The sequence below is a fragment of the Megalopta genalis genome, chromosome 3 (assembly GCF_051020955.1).
Source record: "Megalopta genalis isolate 19385.01 chromosome 3, iyMegGena1_principal, whole genome shotgun sequence".
NCBI lineage: Eukaryota > Metazoa > Arthropoda > Insecta > Hymenoptera > Halictidae > Megalopta > Megalopta genalis.
The window spans coordinates 14910353-14928762 of NC_135015.1; the positions used below are offsets into that span (position 1 = coordinate 14910353).

The 18410-nt window shown below is 36.4% G+C and overlaps 1 protein-coding gene across 6 annotated transcripts in view; it reads right to left on the reverse strand.

The window, feature by feature from the left end:
• LOC117229483 (uncharacterized) overlaps window positions 1–18410 on the reverse strand; it is a 264414-nt gene that overhangs the window by 64405 nt on the left and 181599 nt on the right. For all 6 annotated transcript variants that reach the window (XM_076520184.1, XM_076520179.1, XM_076520180.1 and 3 more), the window contains 3 exons: window positions 17793–17982; window positions 15515–15629; window positions 7553–7689 (listed from right to left, as the gene is read on the reverse strand). In XM_076520184.1, coding sequence (XP_076376299.1) covers window positions 7553–7689; window positions 15515–15629; window positions 17793–17982 — 442 coding nt within the window. The remainder of the gene's footprint in view (window positions 1–7552; window positions 7690–15514; window positions 15630–17792; window positions 17983–18410) is intronic.

Consider the following 18410-nt stretch of genomic DNA (forward strand, 5'->3'; position numbering starts at 1 on the left):
TAATTTACGATCGTTCGGATTGCAGAAGCACTTTAAGCAGCGATTTATTCCACAGATTTATCCAACGAATGTTACTTTTATAAAGTCGCATAAAATAGCAGGTTTTAGTGGGCCCGCGAACGCCCAGCGTTAAAAACGAGAAACCGCTAATCAACGCAGCTGTGAAAGAAATCGCAACGCGAGGTGTTAATTAAAAGAAGCAGAGCGATCCACATTTCGCTGCATAAATTGCCTGCTCGTTAGAACGACAATATTCGTTTCGCGGGCACATTAAGCCGACAGTCGAAGCGCGAAATAAATGCTCCGTGCGCGTTGAATTCATCGGTGTGTCATTGTTCGACCGCTGGTTTCCACGAGCATGTACACTGGTCGCATAGCGTTGGAAAGTGTTCTCCAGAGAACCGCCACCGTTTTCGCTAGCAGTGTCACATAAATACGCGGCGCTTTACCACCTAAACTCTATTTCAGCTCTGCCCCGGTAAGGCTATCGAACTAACGATGGAAAAAAGTTTCACGCGCCGTTGGAACATTATTTCATCGATTCCGATTCCCGTCCTGTAGATTTTATTTTACCGGCGAGCTGTGCGGACCGGTTTCGTAAAATAGCTGGAATAAATTAGAAAGAGACTGCGGTTCTGGCCTTTTTCCAAACAGCAATCATTTTAATTAGTATCTTAATCCGTGTATGCATAGTTCATTAAGAATTATTTCATCACAGTTGCTTTTTTTTTTGTTACGAGTTTCATGCGTGTATGTCGTTTTATGTGCACTTATGGATTTATGTATATTTTTATATGCACTTATGTATCCATATTTTTAGGTCGTTTTACATGCACTCATGTATTTGTATGTATTGTTACATGTAACTTTACATGCACTTGTGTCTTTATATATTCTTTGGTATATGTATTTTTATATATTATTTTTTATATTTTTATATACCTTTTTTATATGTTTCTTTATATGTATATTTTGTATACGTATATTTTATTTATACGTACTTCTATGGGTATACGTGAAAGAATTAGTCGAACAGTTAAAAATTCTATTCTGTTAAAAGACAGTATTAATGTTACTAAATCTAAGAGGAAAAATAATTGTAACAAAACATTGTCTCACGGTTTCAAGCTGCAGACTGGTGCAACTAAATCTACGCTTATCGTCCGTAGCGTTTGCTGAACGTGATACTGAAAAAATTTTGGTGCACCAACGTATACATATACCAAAAAAGTTACAACATTTTTAATACAGACCGACATCGAGGGAACGACTATTTTTGTAGTAACAAATTAGGAATTTAATAGGAAGTGTGAGTTCAAAAGTTTTTGAGAGATTGCTGGCAGATACCTGTGCCGTTAGAATCGGTAACTACTTGACACAAATATACTAGAAGTAAACTATAACAAAAATACTGACTGACACAATGCCACAAGAATAGACTGTTCTATGTTTATCGAATAAATTGGATCAGATGGAACGCCATCGTGGTCTGTACCACATTCAGTGTATCTAAAAAGAACATAAGCTCGTTAATAGAACTAACTTCTGTTACAATATTTATTATAAAATTATTATTATACAATTATTATAAAATTATTATACAATTATTATAAAATTATTATTATCCAATTATTATAAAATTATTATTATACAATTATTATAGAATTATTATTATAGAATTATTATAGAATTATTATTATACAATTATTATACAATTATTATAAAATTATTATTAAGAAGAGGAAAGTATCAGAAGATTATGAATCAATGTACATGAATTAAACAAATATTACCAATGAAAATATTTAAAAATATATGAAAATATTTAAAAAAATTAAAAAATATAGAAAAAGTAGAATTGAAAATATTTAATCGCGTGAAGGGAGTCGCAATGATAATGAATGAATCGTTAATGATAATTTTCACTCATTTCATGACATCAAAATTTACGGATTAAAATTCCAGATATTTTATGGAACTGGCCCAGCGCGCGATGGTCAGAACGACGCTTCTCTTCTGTGACTTCGTCGCGCAATAATAGCCGAGTATTGATTGGCGCCGCCAATTGTCTTAGGGAGCCCCGATTTTTTACGTCGATTCAATCGCGCGACGTGCATCGCTCGTGAATTTCCATCGTAACGCATTTGTCGGGCCGAATAACGAAACTCGTCGCGGAATAAAATCCCCGACGCCTGTTTGTTAAAGAGATTTGTGGTTTATCGACGAGAATTATTGACGTCCCTACGAACGGTGCATCGTGATTTCTCGGAATCGCGATATTCTGAAACGTTTCAATAACTTGTCTAGTTGCAAATCACTCGGTACGAACTTCAGTGGTCTTCGACAATCGAAGTAGATTGTGCGGGTTTATTTAAATTCCAGGCTTTTCTGACGGGCTTCCAGAAATCTCCGTGTCCATTGTCGATGATTCAAGTAAATTCAAGATAAAGTGCAATGAACTCTTGCATTCTGGAGCTTCTTAAAGATTTTTGCATGTGATTTCTGTGTAAGTCTAAATTAGTGGAATTGTTTCAACTTGAACAGTATGCTATTATCGGAAATTTCTACACTGACGTTACAAGCTTGAAAATTTCTTTTAATCCTTGTACATAAATTATTTTAATATATATATGTATATAAATATTAAATATTTTAGAAAATACTACTACTTATTAAAATATTTAATATTTATATTTAAATATTTAATATATATTTAATTATATACTTAATATATACTTATACTTAAATATTATATATTTAATATTTGCTTATTAAATATTTAATAAATACTGTATATACTAAATATTTTAATAAATACTGTACATATTAAATATTTTAATAAATATTGTATATATTAAATATTTTAATAAATACTGTAGCTATTAAATATTTTAATAAATATTGTATATATTAAATATTTTAATAAATACTGTAGCTATTAAATATTTTAATAAATATTGTACATATTAAATATTTTAATATATGTATTAAATATTTAGATATACACATTGCATGTATTAAAAGTATATCGTGGAAGTCTAAACCATGATTCCAAATAATAAATTGTCAAATATGTGACAATCTATCAATTTGCCCTAAATGTACTTTTACTTTACTGTACAAGAGTGAATCACCATTACCCTTTGAATTGAAACTATAAAAGACAAAGTCTCACAAGTGCACCGAACCATTAATAGAAAGACAGGGTTATTTAAGCGTTTCGTTAATTACACCGATGTTCAACGCTTCTACCATTTTATTTTTACACCACGCGTATCATTTGATACCCACGAGTGTCAATTGTGTCGCCCAGGAAAGCAAACAAGAAAAATGCTGCGAGGGAAAGAATTTTCTGATAGCGAGAAAGGAGGAAGATTGATGTCTTTCGCGTCGAAGGTGGAATCTACGGCACATTGCGAAACGTAATAAATTACTGACATTCTCGTTTCTGTACATCGCAATCGCAATAGAATGATTTTTCGCTGGTGTCTGACGCATTTACGTGGCAGCATTTTATTCGATTCATATAAATCTAATATTTATTTTTGCGACGCGATCCAGCGGCAACATAATCCATTTCGGGAACACCAAATTATTATTATTACTATTATCATTATTAGTACTATTGTTATTATTATCATTATTATATCCACAATACGCGATGCACATCCGCGATAAACTTCGATTTAATCTTCGATATAATCTGATTATGCACTAATGACGATTAAACCGTGGTGATCGATTCGACTGCGAGCCGTGTCTCTATAATTTGTTATTAAACTGCGATTATTGTATAGGCAAACTCGGCTGTAATCAACGATTCGAAAAAGTAGAACGGTCCGCAAGCGAATTAACAGTTACATTTCAATCGCCGTCATTAATCGTTGCGCAACGGAATTACAATTCGCTCACAACCCGTACACCGGGCAAATTCCTACAAGCGAAAAATAACATACCCCGCGCATGAAAGGCCGGCACGCAATGTGTAATATTACAGAGAAATGCGTGCGGATATTACGATTTAATATTAGCGGTGTAACGACGATAACACCGAATCGGAATCGATTCGTTTAATGCGAGTTCCACGTGACGCAAAGAATTCGAGCAGATTCGAGCCGAAACGACAATGTTATTTGCCGATTGCTCATACGTGAAATGGAGTTTAAATTGCCGTGCAGGTGGTTGGTATCTTACTATTGCGTTCCACGTGAAAATAGGAATTCCAACGAATTTGCCATTATATTAATTTCGATCGGCTGCGGGCAATTGTTCGTTCGGTTATCAGATTTCTAAACTAACCAGCATTGAGAACGAATGATTCATGATGTTTTGCCTGCATTATAGAGCGTTATGCTTCTCTGAGAATTGTATCTGCGACTTACACGTTAAACATCGTTTAAAACGGAACAACCTTTTTTTTAAAAGTGAATCAAATGCTTCGAATTCTTTTCGGATTTCATGGTGGAATTAACTTTCTTCATAATAGAAGTCGTTTTCATAATAGAACAACCCGTCGTATGAACCTAAACTCCGTTTCAAAAGATGCAATAAGAATGATAATACGCGACTCCGAAAAACAAAGGAGTGAAATCGTGAAAAAAGCTCCGTCTCATTTTTCGTTCTAGATCGAAGGAAAAAATCGCTAGACTACATATCAATTAACACGTTCCGTGCCACGTGTACCATCGATGGTACACGCTTGCATGTTTACTTAGTGAACTGAACAAATTGTTTACAAGAAATTTAGAACCGAAGAATCAATTTCCACCGCAAGAATGGTCGTTGATAAGTTTTTGTTACGTTGTTATGTGTACGAGAATTAATAATTGCACGTAATACATCAAGTTTTAGTAAAATATCAAAGTGTGAAGATTCGAGTAAAAAAAGCTCGGCACGGAACGTGTTAACAAGAGATTAAGAACGAGATCTATTACGTCGGTGAACGTTCATAAAACATAACAAAAACGAAAAATTGATGTGCCTTGAAACGTCGAAGAATATCTGTGGGAAGCGACGAGAAGTTTCACGAATGTTTCACGGTATAAAAATATCGAATCGTCGTTATTTTGACGGTTTTCAACTTATTCCGAAGGAGACGTAGATGATTTATATTAACAGAGATTATAGAGATTTATATTTATGACTGCTGCTTTCTATAACAAGAAATCTGATTATGCCGGTGACGTCGGTATTCGAAAGAAGCTTCGTCAAACATTCATCCGTGATATCTCGAAAGTGAAAAAGCCCGAGGTGCGTTATTTTGACTTCGAACCACGGGCATGCGGCGGATGAAAAATTCACGCGGTTTAAATATTCACGAGTATGAATGCAACGCGTGAAGAATGAATACGAAGCCCAGCGTCTAATCACTGAATAAGTAAAATCCCGTGGTTCGAAAGTGAACAGAGGGTGCGAGCGTGTGCGAACCTCGGGAACAATATTATTGCACGTATTAACAGCCGTGTCGTCGAACCTTCTGAAAGATGTTCAAAAATTAAGGCGATTTAATTGACGGGACCGAATTTCCAGAGTCCAAATATTAGGTCTACCGGAAAGTTCTGTCCGTTTTTCAATTGAAATATAACACAATTTTCATACATTTAATAATATTTATTGTAGAATATACTTTCCATCGTTACTTATGACTTCTTGCCAGCGTGGTGGCAACTTGTAAATGCTATTTTTAAAAAATGATTTATTTTTAGAGGCGAAGAACTCGACTAGTGCTTGGTTGACATCAGCTTCAGTTTTGAATTTTTGTTCCTGTAAAAAGTTTTGCAAAGGGAGAAACAAGTGTTAATCGGAGGATGCTAGGTCTGGGGAGTATGGAGGATGTGACAGAATTTCCCAGCCTAGCTCTGCGATTTTCTGACGAGTCGCCAAAGCAGCATATGGTCTCGCATTATCATCGGTAGTCATGTTTTCACGATCGCGTCTCACTTAATAATGACACGAGACATCTTTGTTTCAGTTTATTTAGGAGAGTACATGTGTGTAAATGCAATGATAAACAGAGATTGTCATATGTGTCTCGAATCAACATGTGCATATGGATTGAAACTTGAAGTGACGCTATCGAACAGAACTTTCCGGTAGACCTGATAGATCTCTCTTTGACGGTGGTTGTTCTTTAGATCCTTTCAGATTACAGAAACCCAATTGGGTCATCGACAAGTAATTTAACGATGAATGTGAACATTTCGATGGTTTTCGTGGTGGAGGGGGTAACGAAGTACCGCAGATACTGCAAACTGGCGCATACGAAGGGTGGCCTCCTCGCGATTCATGGGATTCGTCGAAGAAACGAAATTAATTGACAAACTGTAACTAGGATTCGCCTGATCGGCGCCGCTGATAACCTCGTAGAGGACGCGGCGTATAAAAGTACTGTAAATTCTCTGTGTTCGACGCTCAAATTTTGCACAAAAATGAAGAATTTGGGAAGAGGAGATACGATTATTCACGCCTTGTTGCGGCTCGTTTTTATAGTTGTTGGCAATCGGTAACTATTGGGTTGACAACTAAGTAATTGCCGATTTGTTCAATGAAATAAAAAATTTCTTTTTACTTGGAACGAAGTTTAATCTGTAATGTATTTTCCATTTTGTTCGATGACTTTTTGCCATCTCTCTGACAACTTGAAAATTCCACGCTCATAGAAAGTCTGATCCTTTTCGGCAAAAAACTGAGTTAAGTGAGACTTTACAGCGTCATCATCATTAAGCCTTTGCGGTCGAAGCTATTCGAATTCGAAATCCAAAACATGATTTCTGATCTATAGTAGTTCTTTTTTATATAATTTATTGCGACTTATGCACATGAAATTGAGCCTGTTGACAAGTACAATGCAATTTTAATAGTTTCTTTTCAAGTAGAAACGAGTCCGATGCTCTTAGAATGATTTTGAAAAATGGTACACCAATTTTTAGTGGCGCCTCAGAGTCGCCATTCTAGTGCAAAGGGTTAAAAGTTTTACCACGAAGGGAGTTGTCCAGGGATCGAAATAAGTGGTGATCCGATGGCGCGAGATCAGGGCTATATGGTGGGTGTAACATCAATTCCCAATCAATATCCATCAATTTTTGCCGAGTGGACAAACACGTGTGCGGCCTAACATTGTCCTGATGGAAAATGACACCTTTACGATTGACCAATCCTGGTCGCTTTTCCTTGACCGCTGCATTCAATTTGTCCAGTTGCTAACATTCACGGATAATAAAAAATAACATAATAATAATAATAATAATAATTTCATAATATAACATTTACGGGTATCATAAAAATAGGAGTGAGAAACATCTATAACTGAAATCGGCAATTACTTAGTTGCAAACCCAATATAATCGTATCTTTTCTTCCCAAATTGTCCATTTTGAGCGACCATCTGAGTATCAATTAGGGAGAATACACTGCTCAAAAGAAAAAAAAGAATAAAATAGTTCACGAATCGAAAGTACAAATGAATCTGGCTCGATCAAAACGATGCGGCATTCGGTAAAGGAGAATGACGAACCGGTATCCACAAGATCACGATCGAATTCTGATCACTCACCTCGCACCCGTATCACGATCCGACACGTGCTGGTATAGTTCGACACAGGCGACCAGGCTGTGAAGGTGACCACCGTGGTGCCAGCCGGCAAATCCGCCTGCAATTGTTTGCCCCACGACGGCGAGGCGTCTACGTACCTACGCACAAAAACAGAAATGATTAACCCTCGGACTGTGTACACTATATCCCGACGTTGACCGCGGAACCGAGAGCTGTAATTACACCGCATGTATTTCCAGTGCAAAACCAGAAAACGAATCGTTGGCCGCGTGTGTTTTTTTGTTAGACATTTTGTCGATATTGAGAACGGTAGATGTATAAAGATTAATCACAGAATTATTAACACTATGCCGTCCGCAGATCTTAGATATGATTGTTGTTTGATAATAATAGCTTGGAAATTTTAGATTTAAAAAAGAAATTCGGAGATGGCGGTAATATAAATTCCTAAAATTAAGATAAGTCATCCAAGAATTTTCGTACTTAATTCTTAGTTAAATAAGCACAATGCTATAGTTAGTTTGCTGCCTTTTAACACCCAAGAAATATAGTTCAAATGTTATTTCAGTTTTTTAAGATGGCACCAAAGTGGTACCACCGGCATACAACAGATAGTTTTTGCATGGCACCAGCGTGATGCCACCGGACGGCATAGTGTTAATATAAATTAATAATTAGTATTTCGACTATGATTTGTACAATGGAACCGAGTCCAAGTAAAATCCTGATCTAAATCGTACATTATAGTTTAATAAATAAATTGTCTTCCACAACGGAGACTACGTTTGCAATAGTTAGTCTGCGGATTTTTATGCAAAATGAAAATTGTCTGCGTCAAATGCAAAATACAGGCGTAACTGAAACTTAATAATTTTCTCTTAATAATTTTAATCAGTTGCAAGTAATACGATAATATTTTTAAATTCTCTAAATGCTTTTACTGTTTTGTGATTGATAATACACTGATTATATACTAATTAGGGAAACATACTAAGTAGAAATTATGAAACAAGCAAATCAAATTCATCTCAATAGCAAGTTGTAAAATTTCAATCGATTTTTAAATTTCTATATGAATTTATACGTATATTTAGAACATAATACAAGTTTCATTACAAGTAATTAATCTGCAGTAATTATTTAGAATATTTCCACAATATAATTTTAATATATTCACTTTACTATGAATAACTGTGTACTTGCTCGGAATAAAACAAAGTATAATAGTATGCAAAAATGTTAATTTAAACAATGCAAACGAGTAAATACGATCTACAAAAGCATTGACTTTGTCGAATGTGTGCGTGATTTTGAGAGTGTGTGTATTATGTCAGTCGCTCAGTTACAGTGTGTGCAAAGATCTAGAATTATTTTTTTGCACTTTTCTCTTCTATACTCTTCTTTATTCTTTTTTATATTGACGCTAGATTTACAGAGCACTAAAAGCAGCTGTTTTATATTCGTCAATAAAACTAACACTTCGCTGTTCTAATTCGATACTAAGACGTTTAAAAAAGAAACGCGATTTAAAAATATTCTACTATTTCATAGCAAACAATATTATTCGCAATACTATTGTCAATGTATTTAGTGCAATAGTGATGTATCTATCGACAAAAACCAGGTTGTTATTATTGGAACCACCAGATTATTATTGGAAAGCTAAAACTTTAAACGTCATTATTTAGGCATGCCTTAATGCCGAATTAAAACAGCAATTCGTCGAATAAATTTATCGAATAAATAACCCTGGAGCGTGTTCGATCGAGTCGACTCGGCGGATTTCGAGATTGAATCCGGGGGGACTGATCGATAAACCATTAACATGTAAAGCTCCGGCATCTTTAGAATCCCCGGACGATTGACATCGCTAATGCGTCATGACGCAGATGATTTCTGTTTCAGGTGCAGGCCCGAAAGCGTACAGTGTAGATCGTCGAGTGTAGGGTGTAGAGTGAACGACGCGCGGGCCGAACAAATAGACTCGAGTGCACAAATACCGGGGCAAAGACGCGCACACGGTCTCGGCAGGAACCCCCTAAGCTCGTTTGGAATTCTCATTGTGCACAGCGGCAGACTTGCCGGCAGTGCTGGTCGCGACGGAAGATAAACCATTCCATTGTGGGAACATATTGCGGGAGTGGGCACCGCGAAAAGAAATTAATTTCGTCGCATTAGCGTCGCGCGGCGCGTTTTGCTCCGACTCGCTTAATCAATTTCGGCGTAAGCAGGCGATGGAATCGTTATCCCGAGAACCCCGACGCCGCGCAGTATGCGATCGTGGTGGGCAAAATTGATAAACCCGAAGCATTTAAACCATTAATTTTCCTGTCAAAAGATATTGATAAACGTACATAGAGTTTAACATTAATTCGTAGTTTAAAAAGAATTCAACGCGATGAATATGGTAGGAAAATTATTATCTTAATAGGAAGTGAAGGTGACTTCGACTTTCTTTAATGTGATTGTATATTTTTTGCACTAATCGGTGCTTCCTCGTGTTTCTTTAAAAAAAACTGCTAGAGTACACAATGCTGAAAATTGGTTCAGTTCAAAGGTTATAAGAATCGTACACTACACTCTAGTGCGACGAATTTCGTTTTCTCTTTCTATTAGATTTAAGTAAATTTCCTAAATTATCATAATATGAGAATATTATTTTCATTTTACTATATTAATAATTGTTCCACAAAGATAGTATATCCTTTTTTCTTTCAAAAATATATATGTATCTCTGTTAATCCAAAGTTAATAAACAAACTATATTGATAAAATTGTGTTTTATTTCATCAGAGAATGAAATATCTCATTAAAAAGTAGCGTTTATTTTTTAGCAACAACTTATCCCAAAGCGTAAACAATTTGCCCCACGACGGGGTAAAAAGTTCCGCTTGAGTTGACCGCAGAAAGAACGAGTTACCATGAAAAATTTATTGCAATATATCAAATTTGAGTCGACAATCTTAACGTGGAATTAATTTAACAATAATTAGGTCAGAAAGGAAAAAAGTAACCGCGTTGTTTCTTAGCCAATTTTTATGTTTTCTCAAAATCGGAACTTCCAGCCCCGGTCTTCCCTATCTCTAGTTCGTTAAATATAAAGTTAATTACGCCCGAAAGCAAGCCAAAGGCACAGCAATTGCTCACCCCGGCTTCACTCTACCTTACGACGCGATGGTTACGGTGAATTTAATGATGCGAAGTTATTGCGATGTGTTCCGTGGAAACTGAGAAACATTTCTGCGGGCAAATTTATGGGTTTATAAGAACGCGGATTATATTAAAACTTATCGCGTCCCTATAAATAAGTTTGCTTCGCAAAGAAGATGATGGACTTTGTGCTCGACGTTGTTAACGTTTCCAGGATTCGATTCGGCTGCGAAACTTTGATGCAACGGTAATGTGTATTCTAACAACGTTTTGGTTAACCGTTGGAGATCGTTTCGTAGAATATCATGCTGTTGCGTTGGTCGGGGAATGTTCTCGTGATTTTCAGAGAAACTTGACGAGATTATTCAAGAAATTATTGTATCGTAACAATTTTGCTAAATCCACATTCGACAAGTCTGAAGACTTGGAAATTGTCGAAGAATTAAAGAAATGACTGTTGAATAAACACGGACAAAAAGCAGTAAAAAGCTGAGAGAAAAAAATGAAAAGACAAAAAAATTGATAAAGAGAGCTCAGCTTTTTACTGCTTTTTATCCGTGTTTATTTAACAGTTTTTAATCTTCGAGCATGTTTTGTGATTTCTAGATTTTCTAGTTCTTTTCCTTTCTCCGAACTTCTCGTCCCATAACATTCTGCTAAATCCACATTCGACAAGTCTGAAGATTTCAAAACTGTCGAAGAACTAAACAAATGACTGTTGAATAAACACGGATAAAAAGCAGTAAAAAGCTGAGAGAAAAAAATGAAAAGACAAAAAAATTGATAAAGAGAGCTCAGCTTTTTACTGCTTTTTATCCGTGTTTATTTAACAGTTTTTAATCTTCGAGCATGTTTTGTGATTTCTAGATTTTCTAGTTCTTTTCCTTTCTCCGAACTTCTCGTCCCATAACATTCTGCTAAATCCACATTCGACAAGTCTGAAGATTTCAAAACTGTCGAAGAACTAAACAAATGACTGTTAAATAAACACGGATAAAAAGCAGTAAAAGGCTGAGCTCTCTTTATCAATTTTTTTGTCTTTTCATTTTTTTCTCTCAGCTTTTTACTGCTTTTTATCTGTGTTTATTCAACAGTCATTTGTTTAGTTCTTCGACAGTTTTCAAATTTTCAGACTTGTCGAATGTGGATTTAGCAGAATGTTATGGGACGAGAAGTTCGGAGAAAGGAAAAGAACTAGAAAATCTAGAAATCACAAAACATGCTCGAAGATTAAAAATGAAACGAATATAAAAACCGACAGCATTTCGATGATTAGGAACAGATACGCACGATTATATTTGACACGGAAGAGGAAGATATGAAAGGAGCGCATCATCTGTGAAATATTCAAATATTGGAAGGAACGATCCAATATTTAATTTCCATCGATTCCGAATGATCGTATTTTCTTTATTTCGATCTCGACCGTTTTCGATTCGGGGCGAAAGGAAGATGGAATCGATTCGCGAGTCGACGGTTAAACAAATTCTGTCGAAATCAAATGTATTTCCCTGTTCGGCCCTTTTACGTTATATGTAACGATATTTGCGGGACCCGGCGACAAAAATGACGTTACGCGGTGTCTGAAAGGGTCACGGCAGTCGGCGGCGGAGATAAAAAGACGCAGGTGACAATGCACAAATTGGGAAACGAGATAAAGGATGAGGGTTATTGGATGAGCGAGGATCGAAATGTCTGGTTGGTTTCGGTTTGTGAACGCGGCGAATACAGAAATGGATAGTGCTGCTGCCGCCGCTGGGATAAAAGAGATAAGAAACGTCTCATCTGAAACGGGATAAGAAGTTCGCGGGGCCGCGGTGTGTAGAGTGTTTCGAGGAATAGAGCAAATGGAACGACGAGTTAATAACAAAGCCGCGTAAGTCAGAAGGAAAATGTAACAACGGCGAAAGCAACAGGACGAGAATGAAGAACGTAACGATAAAGAAGGTATTACACAGTAATGTCTCCCTAATTGACGCTCAGATTGTGCAGAAAAATGGGAAATTTGGGAAGAGGAGACACGATTTTTCGAGTCTTGTAGCTTGTTTTTATAGTTGTTGACAATCGATAAGCATAAAAAACGAGTCACAAGGCTCGAACAATCGTATCTCCTCTTCCAAAATTGTCAAAATTTTTGTGGACAATCTGAGCGTCAATTAGAGAGACATTACTATACTGCCTCGATTCGTATACGTAATACAGTAATGTCTCCCTAATTGACGCTCAGATTGTGCAGAAAAATGGGAAATTTGGAAAGAGGAGACACGATTTTTCGAGTCTTGTAGCTTGTTTTTATAGTTGTTGACAATCGATAAGCATAAAAAACGAGTCACAAGGCTCGAACAATCGTATCTCCTCTTTCAAAATTGTCAAAATTTTTGTGGACAATCTGAGCGTCAATTAGAGAGACATTACTATACTGCCTCGATTCATATACGTAGTACAATAATGTCTCCCTAATTGACGCTCAGATTGTGCAGAAAAATGGAAAATTTGGGAAGAGGAGACACGATTTTTCGAGTCTTGCAGCTTGTTTTTATAGTTGTTGACAATCGATAAGCATAAAAAACGAGCCACAAGGCTCGAACAATCGTATCTCCTCTTCCAAAATTGTCAAAATTTTTGTGGACAATCTGAGCGTCAATTAGAGAGACATTACTGTACTGTCTCGATTCGTATACGTAGTACAATAATGTCTCCCTAATTGACGCTCAGATTGTGCAGAAAAATGGGAAATTTGGGAAGAGGAGACACAATTTTTCGAGTCTTGAGGCACATTTATATAGTTGCCGATTGTCAACAATTATAAAAACGCGGTGCGAGGCTCAAATAATCGCATCTCCTGTTCCCAAATTGTTCTTTTCTGTGTACAATCTGAGCGTCAATTAGAGAGACATTACTGTACATCCGATAAACTAAACTGTACTGTAGTTCTGATAAACTAAATGAAATATTGCTGGTGTTCTCGCGTTCTGTAACGATTCGGTACCAGAAGAGCGCATTAAACAACACAATCTGTACGTTTGTCGTATAATTTGCAAACCGAATAGTCTATAATCGGATGAAAATATCTCTATATTTGCTAATACAATTTAACACGGTAAATGCATTTTCATTTGAGAAAATCGAATATCGCGCCGCTTCTCCCAGTTCCCGGTTCTGGATTCATTACTTGATTACTACCTGTCACAAAGCGGAACTGTTCTGCTAGAAATCCGTCTACAGGAACTTCATTTATATGCAATCAATTTTAACAGTGCCTGGTTAACTCCAACGAATTAATCGAGTATCGTTAATTACTCACCGTTCTGCACTATTTATGGATTTCATCTACCATGAATTTATACTGCATAATATGAATAATACGAACATAAAGCTATGAGAATAATATAAAAAGTAAGTATCTCTTCTATCATACTTTCCAGTTTCGTTCAGCACTGAAAGGGTTAACTGAATTCCATCGCGAACCCATTGTCCCAGATTCGTTGCGAAGATTTGAAACATAATCTATCAAGTATCGATATCACTCACGTCTGTTAAATCGAAATAAGATTCTCCCTGTCTGTTATTAACATTTCAACATTAAAGTAAAGGTTGGCATTCAATAAATGCGGATCTTTGTGCGAAATAAGAATTGTCCACGTCTTTTTTCTACGGGGGTCACTTTGAATATTTTTGTTGAATAATTTTAGCGACTCGTAAGTAATGTATCGATGTTCTTTTCATTCTATTAATCGAAGACGTCATAAATGCACAAAATTCGTTGCTGTCATAAATGCATAAAACCCGCGGTCTATCAATTAATATAAATTATCTGTTTCGCATAGGAATTTATTAGCAACGAAACACGTATTAACCGACATAGTTGTGAAAGAAATGAACGAAAAAAATCATAGTCTGTGAGCAGGAGACAGGTGAGCTCTTGTTACATGAACCGATCATGTCAATCAACTTGTCTTCGACAGGATTTATCGCATAAATGAAATTCTACTTCATAACAACTAATAGCTCAATAATGCCAAATAACTGCGCAAAGATGTACAAATACAAAGGTATAATAAATATATAAAATAAATAATAATAATAATTAACCAGTTAGCTGTGACGCCTCCATTTCAGAGCGCGCACCTATATGTGTCGCGAGAATCAAGCGATGACGAGCATACTCGTCAAACACAATGTAAGTATCGCTGTTAAAATATTGGATTAAATTTGATAAAATTAACAATTTTATTACTAATATTTACTTATTCACTTGACGTTAACATATACCATATACATAATAAACGAAAAACCCAGGGATAATCAAATACTTATAAAAGTTAAAAATTCAAATTGCTGCTGTAGAGAGAGCGGTATTTAGCAAAGCGAGGAACAATATATAATTGCACTTTGCACGTCGAACACCAATACCGTGATTCTTTTCTAATTTTATTTTTATAACAATGTAAACAACTTGGTGCAGGATTGGCCTCAAAATATTCTGAACATCTTGAAACTTGAGAATATGTTTTTGTTTTCCTTAAAATTACAATTTAAATAGCCAGTGGTCACTACTTCTTACGCACGACGAGTATACTCGTCATGACACAAAATATTGCCATTTCTCCATGACGAGTATACTCGTCAAACACAGCTAACTGGTTAATAAATAATAATAATTAATAAATAATAATAATAATAATAATAATAATAAATACAAAGATATACAAAAATGTCTGTTGTAAACGTTGAATTGCAGCGAAAGTGAAGTGACGCGATATCTAGATCACCACGATGACCGAAATAAGTAGTAAGTATTGGGATAAATACCTCCACCAGTTCATGTTGGATTTAGGCTGCGGGAATGAGACGCGTATGGTGTTTTGCCTCGCGGGTAGCTCGACGTCCATGTCCCGTGGGCACCTGACGAACGGCCGCGGCATGTCTGGAGCAACAAGGCCTATTATTAAACATTCGGCTTTCCCTGAAACGTCCGGCGGAATTACAGTACTAGAATTAATATCGGGACGAAGGATATAACGCAACGCAACGCAACGGTGACGACACCGTATCCTTACACCGTCCTGATGTTATCACGTTCCGCGGAACTGTCTCCGTGCTTGTAATCAAATTATCGACTACTCGCTAAATTGCTGTAGGGCTCAATTACTTCAGCGTTCCCTTTCGCTTCCACGCGGCGGCTGCCGGCCCTCTTCGATCGTACGCGACCACCTTCTTGCTTCAGATCTAATTGTTTACTACGTTGTACAGCTGTTCGTCGATATTAAAGGCGCGCCGGGTTTTGATAGGCTACGGAACCGGGCGAATATGATTCGATATGAAAGCGAGAAATAAATCGACATAAATCATCATTTCGAATCGTTGTTTTCGATGTTGCCAGTTGAAAATAAATGACGGTATTATTATATATAATAATACTATTAGTATTAGTAAGAAATAATAAAAAATAAAAAAACTAGTATTAGTAAGTAATAATTAGTATTAGTAATAATACTACTAGTACTAGTATTATTATATATATAATATAATTATATATAATTGTAATAACATCGAGACATTTCAAATAATAGTAATTTAAAATAATTAGCTATTTCGTCATTTTTTATTTCATATATGGCAGAGGAAATAGATGTTATTTATCAAATAAAATTGTTCTTATTCAGTTCGTTAAATAGTGCTAAGTAAATTGAAAAATATAGCATAAACTTCTTTTCATTTTACGTGAAAAGATCCGTTAAGAAATTCCTTTGGCATTTCTATAAGTGAAATACAAGAACACAACAGTTCAAATATGCTTTTACAATTTGCTAACTTTTGCGACAGGATTAAAGTGTTGACGTAAATGTTCCCTCGAAACAGAGATAGAAATACATTCAGTTGAAAGTTTACCGAATAACTTACGTTTATAAAAGTTCACACTGAAAAACTTACATCTGAAAAAGTTCGCAGTTAAATTACAGCGCAATTCAAAAGGCCCGTTTAACAGGCCTAATATCACCGTTTTCGTTCGTAATGGACGTAATTTCTCGAATAGTTTCCAAGGTTTGCTCTTCGAATGACACCGCGTCAGCGATTTTCATCTGCAATTTAACTAGGCGGCCGATAAAGGGCAAGTAAAGAGCGCGATTGAGAGCAAAAATTCTTTTTCTTGTGTTAAAGCAACCGGCGAGCATTGTGGGGAAGAAAAATAGGTTGTCGGTGGTAAAAAGGTCGAACGGCTGAAGACAGTGGGAGGGAGACCGAGAAATGAAATGTAAAAAAGGAGAACGTATCCCCTGCAAGCTCGTTAAGGCATGGCGTTAACGTACGGCGTCGTTAGCGACCGGCCTCCGCGCCGGAACTTCCTATTATTAAAAGCTGTTTAGAGCGGCCGCCTGACTAATTAAATACGCCGGAGGATTTTCGTCGGTAAATAATAGCCTCCGGCGCCCGATCTTTTTTCACGATCGGCTGCAGAAACCGATCTCCACGTTGACCGCTCTATTTTCGGCACGTTTCGTCCTCGGTTGGGAAATTCGAATCGGGACCAGCGTTCGCAGGAAAATAAGTCACATCTGACTTATTTATATACTCTGATCTGACGTTATTTAGGTACTCTAAATTTTCCATTTTAACTCTTCCTTTATATTTCCTTTTCTGTGACAGCGGGTCTTTACCCATATAATAAATAAATAATTACTATATAAATTATATTGTAATAAAAAATAAAATAAGTAAATTATTCTTATTTTCTAGTAAAAGTTGATGGATGATTTTTCTAGAATTCGATTAACCCTTTGCGTTTTTGTACTTATATTTCATGCTAGATTGATTGTATATTATTAAATCATGTGTAATTTAATTTCTTATATCATTATTTTAAGGTGAAGCTTGAAAGGGGCTTGCATAAAAGAGCTGCAACAATTTTCAATATTATTGCATTTAACAGAACTGTTAATTGATCCTTCGTTATTCAGAAATGGCCATTTTTGACTGAAACCATTTCTGATTCGAACGGGGGGCTCCATTTTTGGAAGATACCCTTGAAAATTGATTTAACACAGTCTCGGCAGATCCACGCAATAAAGAGATTAAGCGACGAGCTTACCGGAATGGTAACGAGAATCGATCGCGATCGATTCTTGAACGCAAGTGGTTTCCTTGCCGTTCCATCGGTTGCCAGCCATGCAATATCTCGTGTGAGGTCCTTCCAACCTGAATCCCCTTCGGCATCGTATATGACATCTGGCTCCAACAGGATAATCCATTGCCCCAGAAGAATGGCCGGGACATCTGATCTGGAATAAGATGAGTTTCAGAAATACAATGCAACCCCGAGACCGAAAACTTCCCGAGCCCTTCTCGTCCATTAAAAGGAGCCGGACACTGCACGAAACTCCATGAATGAAATTATATCCGCGCGACCAACGCTTCGATAAGACCCGATTAAAATGGAAGCGCCGAGCGAACCAGATATTTCGATCGATATAATAACGTTCCACCTCATTGTACTATCATCGAAACGATGACAGCGGATGGATCGTTGCTTCTACGTATTTGCAAAAATTATCGATCGAAACTTTGAATTCGCTAAGACGCGTATTCGTTAAAATATCAAAATTGACTCATTCGCATAAAAGTGTCAAGCAAGTTTTGCCATCGCTATTTGCAGAATTTACGGTAACTCGGTGAGCGAAATTTCTCATTGAAATTTTGTATTCCATTC